Source organism: Amblyomma mixtum, chromosome 2 (assembly GCF_055824585.1).
Source record: "Amblyomma mixtum isolate Tamu chromosome 2, ASM5582458v1, whole genome shotgun sequence".
NCBI lineage: Eukaryota > Metazoa > Arthropoda > Arachnida > Ixodida > Ixodidae > Amblyomma > Amblyomma mixtum.
In genome coordinates this window covers 301,931,089-301,950,375 of record NC_143013.1, presented here as the reverse complement: position 1 = coordinate 301,950,375, position 19,287 = coordinate 301,931,089, and the positions used below count along the sequence as shown (strand labels likewise).

At 46.6% G+C, this 19,287-nt stretch overlaps 1 protein-coding gene across 1 annotated transcript in view; it reads right to left on the bottom strand.

Annotated features, from left to right (window-relative positions):
* Positions 1 to 1,674: 1,674 nt before the first annotated feature.
* Positions 1,675 to 19,287, bottom strand: part of LOC149364704 (carotenoid-cleaving dioxygenase, mitochondrial-like) — a 76,546-nt gene continuing 58,933 nt past the window's right edge. The window contains exons 2-12 of the mRNA XM_089570167.1: positions 16,930 to 17,066; positions 14,957 to 15,081; positions 14,266 to 14,407; positions 12,570 to 12,711; positions 11,580 to 11,788; positions 10,660 to 10,817; positions 8,723 to 8,816; positions 8,027 to 8,138; positions 6,593 to 6,693; positions 4,889 to 5,003; positions 1,675 to 3,865 (exon numbers count right to left, since the gene is read on the bottom strand). Coding sequence (XP_089426293.1) covers positions 3,711 to 3,865; positions 4,889 to 5,003; positions 6,593 to 6,693; positions 8,027 to 8,138; positions 8,723 to 8,816; positions 10,660 to 10,817; positions 11,580 to 11,788; positions 12,570 to 12,711; positions 14,266 to 14,407; positions 14,957 to 15,081; positions 16,930 to 17,066 — 1,490 coding nt within the window. The 3' untranslated portion in view covers positions 1,675 to 3,710. The remainder of the gene's footprint in view (positions 3,866 to 4,888; positions 5,004 to 6,592; positions 6,694 to 8,026; positions 8,139 to 8,722; positions 8,817 to 10,659; positions 10,818 to 11,579; positions 11,789 to 12,569; positions 12,712 to 14,265; positions 14,408 to 14,956; positions 15,082 to 16,929; positions 17,067 to 19,287) is intronic.

Below are 19,287 nucleotides of genomic sequence, written 5' to 3'. Positions count from 1 at the left end.
GCGCCAAGCAGTAATTGTGGGGATTGTTATTTTTGCCCAAATCGTGTCAATGATGTTGAACCAGAACACAAGGGTATCGTAAACACGCAACAGATGAGTGATATGACGAAACCAACTCACAGCGGACAAAAAACGACTGAGAACTGGAAGACGTCAACATGCAATGCGTGCATATTTTATCATATACGTGTACTCAAACAAACAGGGTGCCCTTCTCACCTGAGCATAAAGTACACAGTAAAATTAGTGATTATGAAGAGTGTTAGTGATTAGTGTGATTAGTGTTAGTGATTATGAAGAGAAATCATGAGGCTGTAAGGCGTTTCTTGTTTGTTGATTTCTTTTTATTGGCCCCTGCCAACCTGGATACCAGGCTTTAGGCAGCCGTAGTTTTTACAGGAAATCAATGTACAGCAATAAATAAAACAAATCTTCAAACACTTTCTTAATCAGCGAAAATTCAGGACCAAGAAGGCAGTTAAAAAGCAAGAAGTAAAAGAAACACAGCTCCGTAAGTCGCTATCAGCATGAAACATTAAGAAAGTACAACAAATCGATTTATCACAGCTGTAGGAGAGCATGGACGTCTGTGCAATTAGACGTCCTCTCGATATATGACTTTCGCATTTAAAGAATTACAATTACGCACTGTGCTCAGTGCAAACAGTTTTTCTTTACGCTCGAATAGTCAGTGAAGGCTCTAATAGTAATATCGCAAAATTTTTGTGATCATCTTGTTCAGAACATCACAATTATCTGATTCTATTCAGTTGTGATTACCTAGCTAACTTCTTTTTCGCATCCACCTTTACGTTGTAGTGCACTTCTGAAGAATAGCTATGTAAGTTCGTGCGCCTGAACCTGAGTACATCTGGCGAGTGCTAGATACGTATCCTTTGCTAGCCTTGTTCCACATGTAATCAAGATGCGCTTATAGTATTGACACGAAGCGCGGATACGCGAATGCACGTTTAGCCTAACTTCTCGCGCTACCATCAAGACTAGGGGGCGCATAAGCAGATGGTGGTCCCAAATCACGTGAAATAGAATACAACAGAGATGCGTGGAACGAAAGGAAGCATAGTGGAAAAAAAATATACTGCGGAAGTTTAGTAACAAATATATATATATATAGGCGACATGACACTCACAAGATGTCTGAGCGCATTCCAGTGTACACCATAAAGTTATTTGCGCTTTAACTGTCTCGATTAGAGATCGCAGCCTGCTGCCGTGACGTTCAACAGTGTAAAAAATGAACGATGGTATTTGCAATTATCATTGGTCAGGCAACAACTCCATTCTCGGTGCCTTTCCGTCCCCTAAAAAAGCATTCAATGGAGTTTCGTAAGATGCGAATGAGACCACCAATATTCCTGAGTACAAATTTATATTTTTGTTCTGACACCAAAACCGTTATATATTAAGTCAGAATAGTAGGAAATAGTAAAAATAAATCTTTAAGACTTCAAAATATTCCTTATTAATTAGGGAGCAATTACTCCTTACTGTAATATTACTCATTATGATAATTTAGACAGATACTGCAGGATTATCTGGATCTGAACTAGTTGGTTCATATAGCACTTAAAACACCAGCCAATGAGGGAAAGCACATAGCAAGGAGACACGGCACGAGGCTGTCGTGTCTCCTTGCTGTGTGCTGTCCCTCGTTGACTGCTGATTTAAGTGCAATTTAGACAGGACGGTGAAAGAAGATTGCCCGTTGCGTTTTGTGGAGTGGCAAAAAAGATGACCTGCAAGTGGAATATGAATATGAATATCAACAATTTCCGCAAATTGCTGAGAAACTGCGGCAGTCATGCAGTAGTTGCGAAGGTAGGTTAGCTCTTAGGTGTACTAAACACGGGGTCTGTGCTAGGCTTTGGTTAAAACAACAGTCAAACTACCCGTGTCTAGGAAAAATAAAAACGAATACAAGGGTCTTACTACTCCGCTTCGCTGCTCCAATACGAAGACTCCAGAGTGGTATCTCAGCGCTCCCGTTTAGCTGCACACACCGATCAGAGACGCAAAATGGCTGCCACTCTCTTCAGAGAAATTCTGTAGCTATGCGAAGATGCACTGCCTGATTCGATGAGGATGGAGCTATGAGCTTCAATGTAGAATGTCCTAAATGTTGACAATGACGCGGCTTATACGGAGCTACCAACTTATACTATGAACGTGGATACAAAAAATCATGTTTATGACTTTCCACAAATTGAACGGCAGTGCCGTATACCAGCGGAGCAACAGCAACGTGATAGAGCTTGTGCCAGAAGTAAGCAAATCATAATCAAATTAGGTTCGAAAACAGGACATGAGAATGACTTGCATGTCTAAGACGACATACGGTTCCGTGATGTCTATGAATGGTCTTGCGTTTGTATTTTCTTGTTGCTTAAATTCAAATCCCCCCCCCCTCCCCCTCCCCCGCAACAAAAAGAAAACAATGGTTTGCCTCTGGTCATACTTGCTTTTTAATGTGTTCTATGGCGTTGACCATGAAAGATAAAACAAAAAGTAGGAATCTGTGATATCGGCACTAACACCATTCAATCATCGTTCTTCATTGATTTGCCGCAAGTTAGCTGTGCTCTAGTGGACGCTGGCAATGTGCCACTGTATTTGACTAGGCGAACGCCAGACCACCAGGTAGAGATCAGTGTACTAAATATAGTATTCTAGATGAATCTGGATGGCGCTATGCATGCAAAAAGAATCGGTGAATATTTACACCTTGGTAAAAGAACCTGATGATGGCAAACTATTTATTTTTTTTCACTGTCAGTTTGCCTAAAGCTTTTCTTTTCTTCTGCGGCCGCTGGAGCGTATTGCTCAGCTTTATTTTCGAAGGTTACTCAAGCCATGCTACTAGAGCCCGAAACACAGTCATGACGGCGAAAAAAAAAGAGACGAACACGAAGCTTTGTGTTGATGTTTTAAAAATTACTGCAATTAGGTACGGAACAATTAACAATCACCCGAATTAGCGTTTTATGACACCAGTCAATTTTCGCTGTCTGAATATGCATCCACAGTGCATCGTACGAAAAAAAAAAAGCGATCCAGTTCATCTACAAAGTAGAAGTCCTCCGAGTTGACTGCTCAATGCAATGCATATTCTTTAGAAGTAAAATCTGCACCTTTGGGTTTCGCGTGCAGTATCATTTCTAGCGCTTCAGCGATATAATGTTTTATTTGCTAAACAAAATAAGCTCATGTGTTATGTTAGAAAATATTCCGATAGTTTACGTTTCTGGGCGAGATTTAACAAGAATAGCAATGAAGGATCCACGCTTCTGCTCTACCAAACACGATGCGGTCTCAGTGACGGGTACAAGCTAAGATGACAAGCACACTGGAAAAATAGGGTGAATGAAGTGAGTAGTTGCGGAAAGCCCGCAATGCCTATTTGCACTTAGGACGCAGCTTCACAACAATTACAACTCGCAAATACATTTACCAGGATCACTACGTGGCCATATTCTCCTTTCAACATTTACGACACAACAGACGAACTGTTCACTTCACAGCAGTGATGTCGTGTCCTTATTACTTCACTAGAAAAAAGAAATAAATAAAGCACGGTGGACATCAACCTATGATGCGGCTCCCAGCATCGAAATGAAGGACGTTTACATGCAGTGAATGGAACGGGGTGTTGCTTATACAAAGGCAGTTTGTGCGATGCTCCCGGAGAAGCCTCAGCTTCTGACGAAGCAACCATGGATCGAGGTACAGGCGCGCACGTGAGGGGGCAGTTGTGCCCGCGCAAGTTCGGTCAGCGTCTTGGCGTCCAGCACCAAGAGGAAGTCCGGCTTGCTGTAGTCTGTGTCGTTCACCACTGACAGAAGGACGCCTGCGCGGGGGAGGGTTGACATATGAGTTAAAATCAGGTAAGAACTGAAAAAAAAAAAGATTGGAGGCCCGAAACCATTGCCATATGAGGCAAAAAGAGCGAATGAGGGCATACTCTATAATATGAGCTTAGGTGAGAAATTATCGTGCCCTCACTATGCTTTCAATCTCCGCATCTGAGCCAATATCGCATCTACGAACTGCTACAAACAGAATTATATTCCACCCATAAAAAATTTCACTATTGATGTTCCATTAATGGACACCACAAATAAAAAAATTCAAACATTCCCCTATGCTTTCCTTCGTTTCAGCGACAGATGGCTTCATGCACAATCCGTCAAGTTATCGCTCGCTCACTCACTCACTCACTCACTCACTCACTCACTCACTCACTCACTCACTCACTCACTCACTCACTCACTCACTCACTCACTCACTCACTCACTCACTCACTCACTCACTCACTCACTCACTCACTCACTCACTCACTCACTCACTCACTCACTCACTCACTCACTCACTCACTCACTCACTCACTCACTCACTCACTCACTCACTCACTCACTCACTCACTCACTCACTCACTCACTCACTCACTCACTCACTCACTCACTCACTCACTCACTCACTCACTCACTCACTCACTCACTCACTCACTCACTCACTCACTCACTCACTCACTCACTCACTCACTCACTCACTCACTCACTCACTCACTCACTCACTCACTCACTCACTCACTCACTCACTCACTCACTCACTCACTCACTCACTCACTCACTCACTCACTCACTCACTCACTCACTCACTCACTCACTCACTCACTCACTCACTCACTCACTCACTCACTCACTCACTCACTCACTCACTCACTCACTCACTCACTCACTCACTCACTCACTCAATAAGAAATTTCCCCGTACATGTTTTCACAATTCATTACACAGATTACAGTTAGCACACAGCGTTGCCGACACCGTGCTACACAGATTAAAGATGGCAAGCTCATTAAACATCTCACCGTCATCCTCGTCGACGCCCTCGGGGTTCGCGATAAAGACGGCCTCGCTGGGGAACTGGGTATCCGACTCTCTCCAGAGCTGCATCTCGCGGCTCTCGATATCCAGCTTGCATATCTGCGCAACCCGCAACAATACGGAAAGTGCTATGTGCGAGAAAGCGTGAGGGGAGTCACAGCGGGGTTTTCATATTTACTCTAGCCCTTAAGGGGTAGCGGCGAGTGCTTTTCGAGGTTAACATCTTGTATTCAAACTTATGCTGTAGGTCTTCCTCTCGTTCCTGATTACTGCCATCAAGTTTATCAGCCACACAAGATTGCTTAGTGCAGTGACAATTTTAATGTTTGCAGTTTCTGGGGCCTCAGCACAGGTGACTTCTACGGGAAACATGGTATACGCGACGTCAGAAACATTACTCGCAAAGTAATAATGCCTGTTCCTCGCTTAAATAATATAACATTGAGGGTTGTATTGATGCGATAGTATTTAGGTTGTTTCCTCACAAAAATGACCGGATTCTCTGTCACACAATCTTCTGATTGGTCGAGATAGGTCACGAGACCTTGCGACGTCATAACAACATGGCTACCACGGCAAGTAGACCCTGCCCGCCAGGTTGTGAACTAAATGCCCCCCGTGGCACATGACAATGAGATCAATTCAAATGAATTCAGTGGAATTGCCACCTGCCCATGTGGCGGAGCGCATGAGCCTCACGGGAGCTCGGCAACAGCAACCTGGGTCTCGCAAGTCCCACCGATGGTTGTGTTTGAAACAAAGCCCTGCACCGTGGCGCTTCGCGTAACCGCTGCACCGTTAAAGATGGTATCGTTTTTGTTTCTACATTGTGCTTCTTAGCTACTCGAGCAATTATATTAGGCTTGACTGCCTTCTTTGCGTTTCACTAGTTAATTTAGACCTATTGGTGAAGTGGGCTCAATGCTAGACATGAAGCCCTGAACAAACACTGGCTTGGGTGTAACATAACGAATTAGAAGTTGAGATGCTCCATATGCAACAAGGTTGTCTTCAGTCAGAGTGCACACGTTATAACTAAAACGATTCGGATCTGCAAAACGAATTCAGGCTTTCATAACCTCAGGTGGAGTAAGCATTAGAATAGTCAGCGAAGACGTAGCCATAAATTTTTGTATAGAATAAAGCTTTCAAAAGCGCATGCAAAATACCAATAAAACGCGTGTTATTTCAAGACAGATGAAGCAAGCTTGTACTCTAACAGTTTGCGGCACAGTGAGCGAAAGCTAAGAGAAGCGTCTTTAAGCAAAAGTTCAGCGTACACGGACTAAAGACACAGGAAGAGTATACACTACAAACTTGTAGACACTCAACGCTTGTAGTGCCTACACTACTTGTGTCCTTTGTCCGTGTGCGCCTAATTTTTACTTTAAGATGAACAACATCCACCTAGCTCAACTCGCTATTCTTCTGAAGCGTCTTCAATTCAGAAATCCGATTTTTCAAGCTGCGTAGGAAAGGTTCAAAACATGCCGTGATCAGCTGCAGCCTTGGCTGCCGAACAAAGAGCTGTCGCGACTTGCGAAGTCACGGATGTGAACAAGTCGGGAACAGCTCTTAGGTGCGGGTTGCTACAGAAACTTGGGTACGGATTTGCTGCCACCCACTGCAGCTTCTATTCGAGTGCCGACTGAGTGTTAGATAAACCGAGTGTAGAAAATTAGCATTACCGCATTTCTGCATTCGCCGAGTCGCTCGAAGTTTCCGCTGCCGTATGTGTACTGGTAAGGCTTCCCCTGGTAGTCCGGGTTTATTGTGGGCAAATCGTAACCTGCACGTGAATTCGCCACCACTCATTGCAAATCACAGCATGTGTAAAGTGAGAACGCATGAATCTACTGGACTAACATTCAGTCAATTCCTGGCCAGCGCCAACATAAAGCGGAAGCACATTAAGCTGGAAGTAATAACTGACTGGAGATTGCATCTTTTGTAGTAAAATTAACTTTGGCCGCATCAAAGCATTTCACGAAGACGAGGACTTACTAATGACTAGCATCTTTCAGAAATTGTCACGTGCAAATTAACTCCATTAAAAACAGCATACTGTGCTCTTCTTGACACGTAAATCCAGGTGGTAAAAACGACGTAAAATATAATCTGGCCTCTTCATATTACCCTGCATTAGAAAATGCAAACGGCTGCCGAACTTCTGCTCTGGGACGGCTTTTAATGCTCTTGATAAACTTTTGCATTTTTATTTTTTGTCGCCTTAGGCTGGTCTCCGACCGCCTACTTTGCAAAAGCCGTCAGCGGTCTGCAGGCATGCTAATGGACGGGCTATATCACTCTATTGTATCCAATGTTATTTTCTTTTCCTCGCCCTCGTCCACAGCCTGAACTGCGTGTTCCGCGCAGACTACTAGGACACTAGGCACACCTTAGCACGAAGCCCAGGTATTACAGAAATTCGATGACTCAAACTTGTATTAAGGCGAAAATCTGGTGTCCGCGTTCTCGGCATCGGCGTTGTGAGAAAAATCACGAGCATGACCCTGCCAAGTAACGCCCAGAGAGCAACCTATAGGAGGCAGTTGGGCCACTTAAGTCACGTGACCTTGCGCGTCATCACAACCTTCTTATCGTATAGTGAGCAAACTGTCCGCCGTTGCAGGTGGCAGTTAAATTAATGTTGGGCGCTTCGGAAGAAGAACCTGGGTGCCATAAGGCCTACCACTGAGAGCACCTTCCACCGCAGGGGAGTGCAGCATCGTTTAACCGCTACGCCACTGCGCCGGGAAGAGTATTAGGACTCCCAGGGGTCTATAAATGCAGAGAATGACCTGCCATATATGTAAATAAACCATTAACGCCGAGGATAAATGTCCCCTCAGACTTTTCTCTTGAAATCGCTTTGCTTGTAAGCCTGTAATCCCTTTCCCTCTCCGGGAAACAGCTGCTTTCATTCCTCGCCAGTCATGCTCCTTCAGTGGTCTTGTAACGCCCTCGCTTAAAGGCTCTACTACTGGTGAGCCCTCATGCGTCTTTTGCTGTGAGAACCCCCCCCCCCCCCCCAAAAAAAAAAAAAAAGAAATTAACTGATGTGGCTCGTGAAGCGTGCCTACATATTTTGCGTGCACGTGAAGGATTCAAGTGGGCCGCACCTTTGCATCCCATCTCCTCGTGTGTGAGCCAGATCGTGTTGTTGTCCTGGCGGTAGGCACGAGCCTCGGTGTACTTTAGGCTCACCAGGTTTCCCTCCTTCGTGCTGCTAGCCTGTTTATTTATAGAGTGGGCGGAAGAAGGAAGACGAAACAAATACAAATTCTATAGCATCATTGTCCTATCTCCACACCAGTAAACATATATATTTTGCTGCTAGCAAAGTACAATGAGAAAAGATGCAAGTTTATAGCTGCTGTCCTTAGACTTAATGTGCATTTTTCTTTGGGTTTTGTTTTCTTGAAATTCCTAACACGACAGCAAGTATCGCAAAGCACAACAAAACGACGCGGCAGTCTTTTTCTTTTCAGTACAGCTTTTAAACTAGGTGACTGGTTCTTGAAAACACAGTAATGTAACGTGGATCTATTGATTCTTTTTTTTTTTTTGGTACTCTTGCACAAGATTACGAGATGTATTTTCTGCGTCCAAGGTCCTGAATGAGCAATGCAGTTCCCTGAGTCCGACGGTGTTTAAGTCCTACTAAAGCTTCCTCAACGCACTGAGTTTCTCGAGTGCTGACTTGAGTTATTTAGGCTAATGAGGAAAAGCGGGGGAGTATTTTCTATTCTTTCTTGAGTTGTTACGCAGTGCGGCGCTAAGTTAGGAAGGAAGGCGCAGCTTTTCAGAGTGCGCACCTTGGAGACGGGGATCACAAATCGTCTGAAGTGACCCTGGCTGTCCGGATCGAAGTCTTCGGCCGTTGAGTTCCTAATCTTGTCCAAGTAGTACCTATGTGAACAAGAGAAAACGTAGGAAACGAAGAAGTTACAAAAAAAAAAAAACATGCGATAAGAGCCACCTAGAGAAAGGAACTAAACCTAGGTAGAACTTGCCAGCCGGGGAAAGACGAATGTCTAGGTGTACCTCATCAGTCTTTAGTTTTCTGGCTATTTCGATTTTAGCTCAGAATAAATTCCTGAAGAACAGGAAATAGAAATAAAGACAAAATGCCTGAAGTTCCACGGAGAATGGAAATTTCTTCCGTTTTAAAATCGATATACCGCTGTATAAGACCTGCTGAAATAGTGGCAAAACGGAAGTAACGGTGGCTATCAGAAGCTTCAATTTTTTTCCCCTTGTATTGCAAGCTAAAACCTGAATTTGCAATTGGAAACTTCTAAAAAAACAGCACATTAAATTTTTTTTTCTCGAAAGCATCTGCTCCTGACAGAGGAATAAATTTTTGATAGAAAAAAATGTAGCTAAGGTAACACAGATGATTTCATTTGCAATGGAGACCAAAGAGAAATAGAATCTGATCTTTTAGAATGCTGAAGTATAAAGTGCTACCGTACTGCTTTCTGCCCTTAAACTGACTCAAACGTCTGGCACTGTCAACAGAGAAACAACACAGCATAAAGAGCACTACGGGTGCCAGAGAGCCATCAAAAGTTTTTAGCGCCAAGACATAAAGGAAGGCCTAAGCTAACGAACATAGAAAATACTGCTGTTGTCTCCACACCCAAATCACGTACTGGCGACAACTTCAAACGCACTCGTTTCCATCCGCTCGCTACAATCAAATCTTTCACACCACCCTCTTTCCTTCCCTCGGCACCACTTGCAATGCCACCTCACCCGCCCTTTATCACTACCTCTAGGAAGGAGCTCATCTCCTCCACGCTCCTTCCATCCACACCACCCACCCTCTCTCCTCGTCTTTGGAGGTCGCTGTTCTGGCCACACAGGCCCGACGTCCGGCTACAGTCGATCGAGCGAGCCCTGCTAGAGGGAGCGACCAGAGGTCTCCAGGACTAAGAGGCCCTCCCGACAGTGTACGACTTTTCAGTAAAGCTCTTCCTCCTCCTCCTCCTCTTTGTTGCATGTGGTTTCCCCTACACTTAGATAATGAGCATGAGAGGTAGAGCTCTCGACAGTGCGAAATATGTAAACAGTGTGGCCACACACCAGCAGCCCTACAGCTGGAATCACTCATAGGAAGTATGCAGGATTGTAAAAAATATTGGAGACCTGCTTCTGTAAAAATACACTTATGAGTAATGATTCACCAGAAAAGTGACTAAGCCGCCGCGGTGGCTCAGTGGTTATGGTGCTCGGCTGCTGACCCGAAAGACGCGGGTTCGATCCCGGCCGCGGCGGTTGAATTTCTTTGGAGGAGAAATTCTAGAGGCCCGTGTACTGTGCGATGTCAGTGTACGTTAAAGAACCCCAGGTGGTCGAAATTTCCGGAGCCCTCCACTACGGCGTCTCTCATAGCCTTAGTCGCTTTGGGACGTTAAACCCCATAAACCAAACCAAACCAAACCAAAAGTGACTAAAACAACTTTTCTTTAGGCTAAGGCGAGCATGATTGCAGCTGCACAGTATAGTAATAACTTTTTTTTTTAATCTTTAACAAGCTTGACCTGTGCTTTACACCACTTCATACTCATTTATCTTCAATGACCGCTGTATGCACTTTAGCAGGCTAAATGCTTGTTTTCATCAGTTTTTGGTAATAATACACATTGAAGCTTATATGCCAGTACCAGCTGCCTTATCTAATCTTGGCGAAATATGGATCAACTACTCGCCCCTTCTTTCAGGCGGAGCCGTTCCCGGTGAGGCGTACCTGTCCAGTATGGAGGCATCTTCGTAGGCGACCATGTCGAAGACGATGTGGCCGTCGTCCTCGAAGGTGTTCACAACGTGGAAAAAGAAGAGGGGGTCCGCGATAAATCGCGTCCGCAAGGCAACACCGGTGGCTCGGTCCAGCACCACGAATTTCGTCTGCAATATCCAGTTTTCACAGCGGACGAGCACGATCAGGACCATCCGAGGGCATGGCAAACAGCCGCGGGCAGAAAAACGAGGCAGAAGAAACAAGCTAAGTTTCGGAAGGTTTTTTTATATCTGGGAGATAAAGACTAAACGTGCAGATCTCTGTGCAAGGTATCCAAAAGCTGGTAGTGTCGCAATTACCAGAAGATGATGGGTATCATATTTTTTTATGGTGAACTTCGCCAAATGCATCTACGGTTAACCTTTGTTGCTCTGCCATGACATGGAATCAAAGAACTAATTTTCTTCAAAACTTTCACCCCGAATAAGCTAAGGACCAGGTCAGCGAAGGTTGCAACAACTGGAAAAACAGTGGGCACTCACCGTGGCTACATATGACACGCATGCCGTCTACAATGCCTTCAAATTTATTTTTCAAATCTCCGCAATAAGTTAGGAAGGTGGACTTAGGAGACTACGATAAAAGACTGAAAATATGCTTAGATGAGCATATAATCTTTCATTTAAGCAGGCATATCTCAGGTAACGTTGTCACCATTATCGTCGCCGGTTTACTGGCAGGTGTGGCTTTTACTTCTCAAGGCTGCACGCGCAAAGCCATTGCATCTCGTACTGAGAGCAGGGTCGATTCTTTTTTCCTTCCATGAATTTTTTGGATTGTCACGGTTGAAATCGCCTCGAAACAGCGGAGTCGCGTTTGCACTCTTTAAAAGCACGCGGTAAGAGGTTGGTGGGTAGGGTAGCGCGTACCTTCTCCTTTGGCGCCCAGTCGAGGCAGTCCTTGAAGGAGTAGCCCTTGATGCGCGAGCCTACCAAGCGCATGGCGTTCACCAGCAGAGGCTGCTCGACGAACACCACGTAGTTGCGCGTCATGCCGAAGCTGTGGTAGTAGCTGAACGTCGTCTTCCAGCTCGACGGGATGTGGTACGCAACCGACGCTCGCTTCAGGCCCGAGCAGCCTGCGCACAAGGGACGGGAAATGATTCGTGGCGCTCTGTATCACACGCAGCACATTCCAAGTAGGAGCGATAATGATAATCTACAAGTTTTCGTTCTTTTTTGCGTTCTTGTGGCACTGGTTTAATTGCTTCCAAAGAACGCCAGCCGCAGGGTTAAGTCGCTTTTTCATTTCTATAATGACAAAATATGCAAGAGTGAAGATTTAATGAAATTAGCACTTGTAAGGCATATTCTCTGGCAAACAGTGGCAAACGGCGGCGGATATGCGTTTCGGCTGGGGTGTGCGGGGGAAATGGCGCCAGGAGCGCGCGCAACTGGGGCAGCGCGCTGCAGCAGCTGCGGAGCTGGTCACGAGGGACAACGGCGACGCCGAGAAAAACACAGGATCGGGCGCTAAATAGCTGCGCTCTGAAACACAAAAACTGAAGAAACCAGTACAAAAGACTCATTACTTTACTTTTCTTTATGTTTTTTTTCCGCTGCTCTTCGTTGTTGCAATACTAGAACCTTCCCAGTACACAGCCAGCTGCAAAGATCACCGTTTCTTACCTCATCACCCCCCCCCCGCTCGACTGCGGAGCTAGAGGACGCAGGTTCGATCCTGGCCTCTGTCGCCGAGTTTCAAAGGAGTCAAAAATTAAGGCGCCCGTGTACTTTGCGAAGTGAGTGGCCGTTAAAGAATCCTATGTGGTAGAAATTAATTCTGAGTCCTCTGCTATGGCGTCCGTCATAGCCCATGTCACTTTGGCACACTAAACCTCATATACGACCCCGTCCTACCTTTCCCGGGCGGTGGTATCTTGATGATGTGGTACTTGAGGCCAGAAATGAAGCTCGCACCCAGATTGTAGCTGCTGCCGTCTTCCTGGGTGATGGGGTGAGCGCTGGCCAGGTTCACCGATACCAGCTTGTTCACGTCGTACTGCGATCGGGAGAAAATGTACAATCACCCGCACCTCGAGGTTTCGAAGCGGTGCCCAAGCAGAGCAGTCACTGCGTTCATACTTTGCATGCTCACGCAGAGAGGAAAGTAATGTGCTTTCTAACAACTGCTCTTAACAGAGCTGAACAACGTCAGTCACGACACGTCGTTCTCCGCTGACCAAAGCAACCTTCCAACGGCACCACGACATTACCTGTTACTTTTAGTTTACTTTAAAACACAATTTGAACAGCATGCGCTACCAGTGAAAGTTCTCGCGTAATATATTGTTACGCGGCGGCCAGCCGAAGAATGAGACGTGGTAAACCATGGCTATGAGATGATTTAATGGCCGCTGGCCTAGCGCGGGCGCTCCGTCCCGCGCCACTGCCAGCTTCGTCTTCGTCACACTACCCGGGGCCTCCGAGCGATCGTCCCGATCGTTGACGAACAGACGGCGAAATGGCGATGGTCTTGAGTGAAGGATCGAACAATATGTAGAAGATGGTGCAGTGCTGGCCGCCACGATGAGAAAGATAAGAGAATGAGTCCTGGTCCACGAAACATCCGGGCCGTAGGGTGCCAGGAGCTGACGGCCGAGGTCTCTGGACGCACCGAACGGCAAAGGCAGGGGGACGGTGTCTTCACGTTTGGGTCAGTGGGGTCTTGGGTCGGTGGGGTCTTGGGTCCGTCGGGTCTTGGGTCGTCGTGTAGTGTGGTCCGGGCGGGGGACGGGGCTGGGGTGAGCGTCGAGGTCGGTGCAGGTCGGGCGGGCTGGGGCACGGCCGTGCGGCGCTGACCAGGTACTCACGGCTGACGTCCACGGCAGGCCCAGGACGCCGAAGCTCCGTGACCAGGATGGCGATGAAGGGACCCCAGCACCTCACACCAAATGTTACGCGGCGGCCAGCCGAAGAATGAGACGTGGTGAACCATGGCTATGAGATGATTTAATGGCCGCTGGCCTAGCGCGGGCGCTCCGTCCCGCGCCACTGCCAGCTTCGTCTTCGTCACAATATCAATTAGTTACAAATTTACCAGTCCTTCATATATAGAATCTAACACCTTATAGAGCGTTGGCTTGCTGTTCTCCATGCGGATTTGCGACTTAGTTTACCTCTCGAGAGCGTGTATGTTAAGGAACCTCCACAAGGATGACGTAAAAATTACGGAAGTGACTATCATAACGACGCGCTAATTGCGATCACGTCACGCAGAACCTGATCATACAAACTTTTCAACCATAAGCACGTTCAAACATAAACATTCATTTCCACGTCTATATGCTAACTGGCCTCTTAGAATTTCTACATCAGGTGCGCACTGCTCATTAAATGTTTAATTGATGTCCCCAGGGAACATTCATGAGCCAAGATCACCTTTTACTGCTATATATCGCAATATCACTTCTCTTTTCACTTCATAACGCATTAAAAACAAAACTGTGCTGTTTATTTGTAGCTCCCTGTCATTATTTACTTTTCTAAGTCGCTTGTTTTATTCTTGTATGATAATTGATTAATTGATTTGAGAGCAAATCAAGATGGGACCCACTCTTTGGACGGCTTCTAAGGAGTCCTGGTCGACCTTCCACATGAAGCAAGTCTCGGATGTGCAGAAAAGATCGTCGCCCAGCGCGTACACGTTGCCAAAGTTGTTGTCCGTCAAGTCACTTGGTACCAGGGCCGCGAAGAACCTGTGAATTGCGCGAAGACACGTGTCACGTCTAATGAACGCATCTACTTTGTATCTCGAGCAAAGGGAAGATCAGTAGCCTGACTCGCAAATTTTCGCCCGAAGAAAATTTAAAGGAGATCTGATTGCACAACGCTCAGCACTTGCGTGATCCTAAGAACATCATTTGTAAAATATAGGAGGCAGACATTCAGGTTTGATGGATGAAACTTCAGAAATAATTTAAAATTGCGCACAGAGTTCACCTGTAGAGGAGGGCTGTTTTTTCATATCTGTTCATTAATGCAGAAAAAATAACACCTTCATACTTTTCGATTAAAACTAAATCTCTCCGTTGTCATTGCATTTGATATCTCATCGTCCACACCCCTCTGATTGTTTTCGACTCTTATGCAACCATTACATACCTCAAGATACGTCCGCACTGAAGTGCTCAGCCTATCACTAATATTCCCTCTAATCCCGTGACTTTTGTATTATCCCCGCGATACCACTCTGCGTTACCCCGAAACTTACTGCTGGGCGTAGCAAAGCGTAAGCGCTCCCTCACCTCGAGAATATGTTCTTGCAGGGGTCCGGGTAACACCTTGTGCCGAATTCTGTCACGACGGGACGATTGACGGTGCTCATCTTCTTGTATGCCTCCGACTGCAGATACCGCGAGCTGTAGCGGACCTGCGTAAAGGGTAAGGACTACATCACAAAGGAGCAGGCTCTAATTTACAGCACATGGAGCAAATCCTAAAGCTCGTCATGCATGTTCCGTGAAGAACTCGCAGTCTCCTTGCCCTCTTTCTATGCGAAAACGCGACCACAATGGATGTGCTCCTCCCTATCTCCACACAGCGGCAAAAAAAAAAAAATTCTCTCGAACAGCACATCTTGCTTTATATCAAGCACTGCTAATTAATGCATAGGCGGTTGGGCGATATGAGACCTGAGGTCTCGCATGCAAGAACACTCATTGCATAACTAATGCATTGCTAATCTAACACTGTTGTGGGTAAATGGCTTAAAAATTAAATGCGTAGAAGATTTTGCTTCTTAGTAATGCTTTCAACCAGCGCAGCTTTTGTAGCGTTTTGCGATTTATGTTTTTCGATTTGTAAATTGCACCGTAGGCTTTTAGCATAGCGGGAACTGAGTGATGTAGATGTATCCCTGCTTACCGGACGCCTATTGCGTACTCGCGGTGGCCCTGTCTAAAGGATCGGTAGTGTACGCGGGGTCATCGGAACGCGGCTGGGGGCGCTCAAAGCGAAGCGTCTCCTTTCTCGGAACGCGGCCGCTCGCGAATGCGCCGGGAAATACGGGTGTCCCCCCGCCCCGCGGTACCGATTCGCGCACGTGCTGGCACGAATGTGTATTTGTGCTTGTTTCTATTTTTATTTGGTGGTAGAGAGGGTGGTTTACCTTGTAGAAGCCGGAAGGCTGGCCATGCCCTTGAGGAGCCAATCATGTTAAGAGTGCAACATGATTGGAAGCTACCAAATGTGGGCCGGGCCTTTAGGGCTTTAAAACCGGACCCGCAGCCGGAAGTTGGGAAGAGTATCTGTTTTCGCTTCAGCGAGCGCGGCTTCGGCCGCTTATCTGTTTTTTGAGCAGCGTCCGCTCCGGCGGACGCAGTTGTTGCTGCGACGCGCGTCTTTCCTTTCCTCTCTCTCTCCTTCCTCTGATCTTTTAACTCTCCTCTATCTGCACGTGGCAGCGGTGGTGGCTTGGCTCGAGCCAGTAGCAGGCCCGTGCAATTTCCTTTTCATCCTTCTCTCAGTCACAACAACAACAACAACAAGCGGGGTTCTGCGCTAAGGTGAGATGCTATGCATCTTCGGCTATGCCGAGTAAGGGCCTCCCCTAGTGTTAGCCAGTTCCACCTTTTTGTTGTTGTGTATCTCTTTGCTGTTTAATTTGTCTCTAGTGCCTGAACTTGTATGCAATGTAAATATCTGTACATAAACTTCAAGTATTCGCCTTACCCCTGCATCTCAACTCATCACAAGACCGTCTCTGATGGGGCACCCCTGGTGCGAAGGAACGCTTCAGTCTTCAAGTGAACAAACCGTCTCTGGCGGGGCACCTCTGGTGCAAGGAAGAAGAACCTGAAATTTACTCCCTGCCTCGCCACACCCTTGCCACTGCGCCTGTGACGCAGGCGTCCAGTAAACCGGTATGCACCGACGCACGTGTGTCTCCGCTATACTGAAGCCCTGTAATAGCTAAATGCTATTCGACTTCTTTTTCAGGCATGCTGAAGGTGACGTCACGGCATGGAGGTCGGGGCTGCAATGGATTGGCTTTGTGCAGGGCTTTTAGGTTAGGGGGGACACCACAGAGCATGGTAATGTGGCCGCGACCGCTCATTCGGGTGGTATCACTGGACTGGTCACTTTATTACAGCTTGTCACGAGTGGTCACGTTACTAGCCGTGCTACTACGCCAGTGCCGACCGATGCAACTGGAATCATTTATTGTCAGCTATACTGTAGTTCGCGTTGCGCATTCACATCAGTGGGCTGCCCGCACCTTTCCCTTGTGTATCTCGTACGCGGACAGGATGGCGGCTCCGTCGAACCAGTGGCGGACACAGAAGCCTCCGCCCAGCTCCCATCTGCCAGGCCCTAGCCGGAATAGCTTGCCACTCAGCCACTCGGGAATCTGGCCTGCAAACGAGTGAATAGAGAAAGAGAAAGGGCATGAGAAAAGTGGAAAAAGTCGAGATACGAAGTCGGTCCGCTGCTGACAGGATGTAACAACGTTTACATGTTAATGTATCATTCGCTGCAAAGAAGGTTTTCGTTGACTCTCGCCAAGGACAGTTACGGTGAAGGTTGTTTCATGCAGGGCCGGCGGTGCATCGAAAGAAGCTCTCAATCAGCAGCCTTTTTTAAAACCCAAAACAAACAGGAGGTGACGTCACGACGGTGTCATTTCCATGCTTGGGCCATGCTCCAGCAGCGGTGCAAGCATCGAGAATGAGCTTACACGCAACACAGGTGGCCGGCCTCTCGATGCGAAAGCTCTGTTCCCTTAGTACTAATGGTGGCCATTTTGGATGAACCAAATTTTCTGGCAGAGTTTCCACTTTGGTCTAAAAATTGAATCTTTATTGGGGATTGTGGCTTCTGTGCAGTGCCTGTCCCTTGCATGAATTTTTACTCGGAATTCAAGCGGTGCTCCTCACAGCGACGAATTGCGAAAACAAATCTTTTTAGCTGTGTATGGTACATTTCATCATTGCACGTCCTTGATTGGATTGCATTGAATGTTTTGTACAACTTCATTAATTTCACGGATTATATCACCTCCTACCAACTGTTACTCGCACACGTTGCTCGCTTGGCGCAGTTCGTTTCTTGTTTAACATAGCCTTAATAATTTTCGGCGCCCTCTTTGCAATCAGAGCCTTATACGACGAAGTGGGCTGTATTCTAGGAGAAAACGCAGGAGAAATATTGCACTTGCCACAAAAATATCGCCTCCCTGCGTCCTGCCTGGCATGCGTTCGCTTAAAGTTGCCGAGCTGTTGCTCAATGTCTTGTAAATCACAGTAGCAAAAACTGAAAGTCGTATTTGCAAAGCTTAGTGCGCATCAGTTTTCATTTTAAAAAATAGAGTCTCAAAGTGTGCAGCTTCCCCTACGCGCAAAAAAATAATCGTGAAGCGCGTTCACCGCCCCTCCTCCTCCTTCAATGTATAGAGGTTAAATCATATGTACGTAAAAGACGAAAACGGAAAGTCGAAGAGAAATAACCACAAATAAAGGATACCTCCAGAAGTCCTGTGGCCGCTTTCATGCTCTGAACGAACATTCGTATCTTACTTATCCCTGCTCCCAACCTCGAGCAGCAACCATACAAATCATGAATACTGAGCCAGAATACAAAAAGTTTCAGTGAAGCATAGTATGGTGACTGGGAGTGTGATGAAAGGCCTTCCGCTGTCGGACACCAGGGTGCTGGCGGAACTTATCGCCGCCACTTCTCGCCTCGTGCTCTTTTACGACGGCAGCGGAAGAAACGCCTCACACACGGCTCCATTTTCTTTCTCTACTTTCTAACCTCCCTCACTGTGTTTTCGTTTCTGTTATTGCGTACAAGATTGCTCGGCTTACGGGCTCGAGGGAAACCCACACGGCTGACTCCGTGTTTACGTTTGTCTCAGCAAACGTGGGAGAGTGCCAGAGTGAACCTTCGTTCCTTTATTTTTTTCTTACAATAACCTAAAAGAACCACATATGTCGTCTCCTGGTAGAGCCTTCCTTTTGCACAGCTCTGGCTCAGCGGGGTCATTTTCACCGTCTAGCTGGTTTCCCCGTCGGTTCCCACGAGGCATTTCTGGGTTCTCATTTCGCGAAATGGCCATTCTCCTCTTTTCCCTCTTGTCCCGAAAGATGCCAGGTTTGTTGTGCTTCATTGAATGATTTCTTTGTTTAAGTTTTTGTCGTTGCCCGCCATGTTTGTAATTTTTGTTCCCCACCACAAGGTCGATGTCGTTTCCTGCGCTGTACTTTTTATCTCAGCTTGGCCTCGACATTGTCCGAGAAAGTCGGCGATAGTCTCGCCTTCAGGGGAATGTTTTTTCTTATTATTAATTGCCCGTGGTTGGGTATCCCCGCAGTGCCTCGAGGGAGCATTTACTCGTATTTAAGTCGCTTTTCGTTCAGCTACCATGCAGCTTGGCGCAAAACTTGGAAAAAATAGAACGATCAACTTCTAGCTGACGATGTCACGGGTATCTCTTCACGCGAAATTACGAAATTTTCGCCTCTAAGCTATTTTAACTCCTATGTACCTTTCCTGCCCAGAACTTGCCAGTTAAGGTACCCGGAAGTAGTTGTGTTGCGCCAATGGCGGAGGAAGAGTAAGAAGGAATGAAACGTCG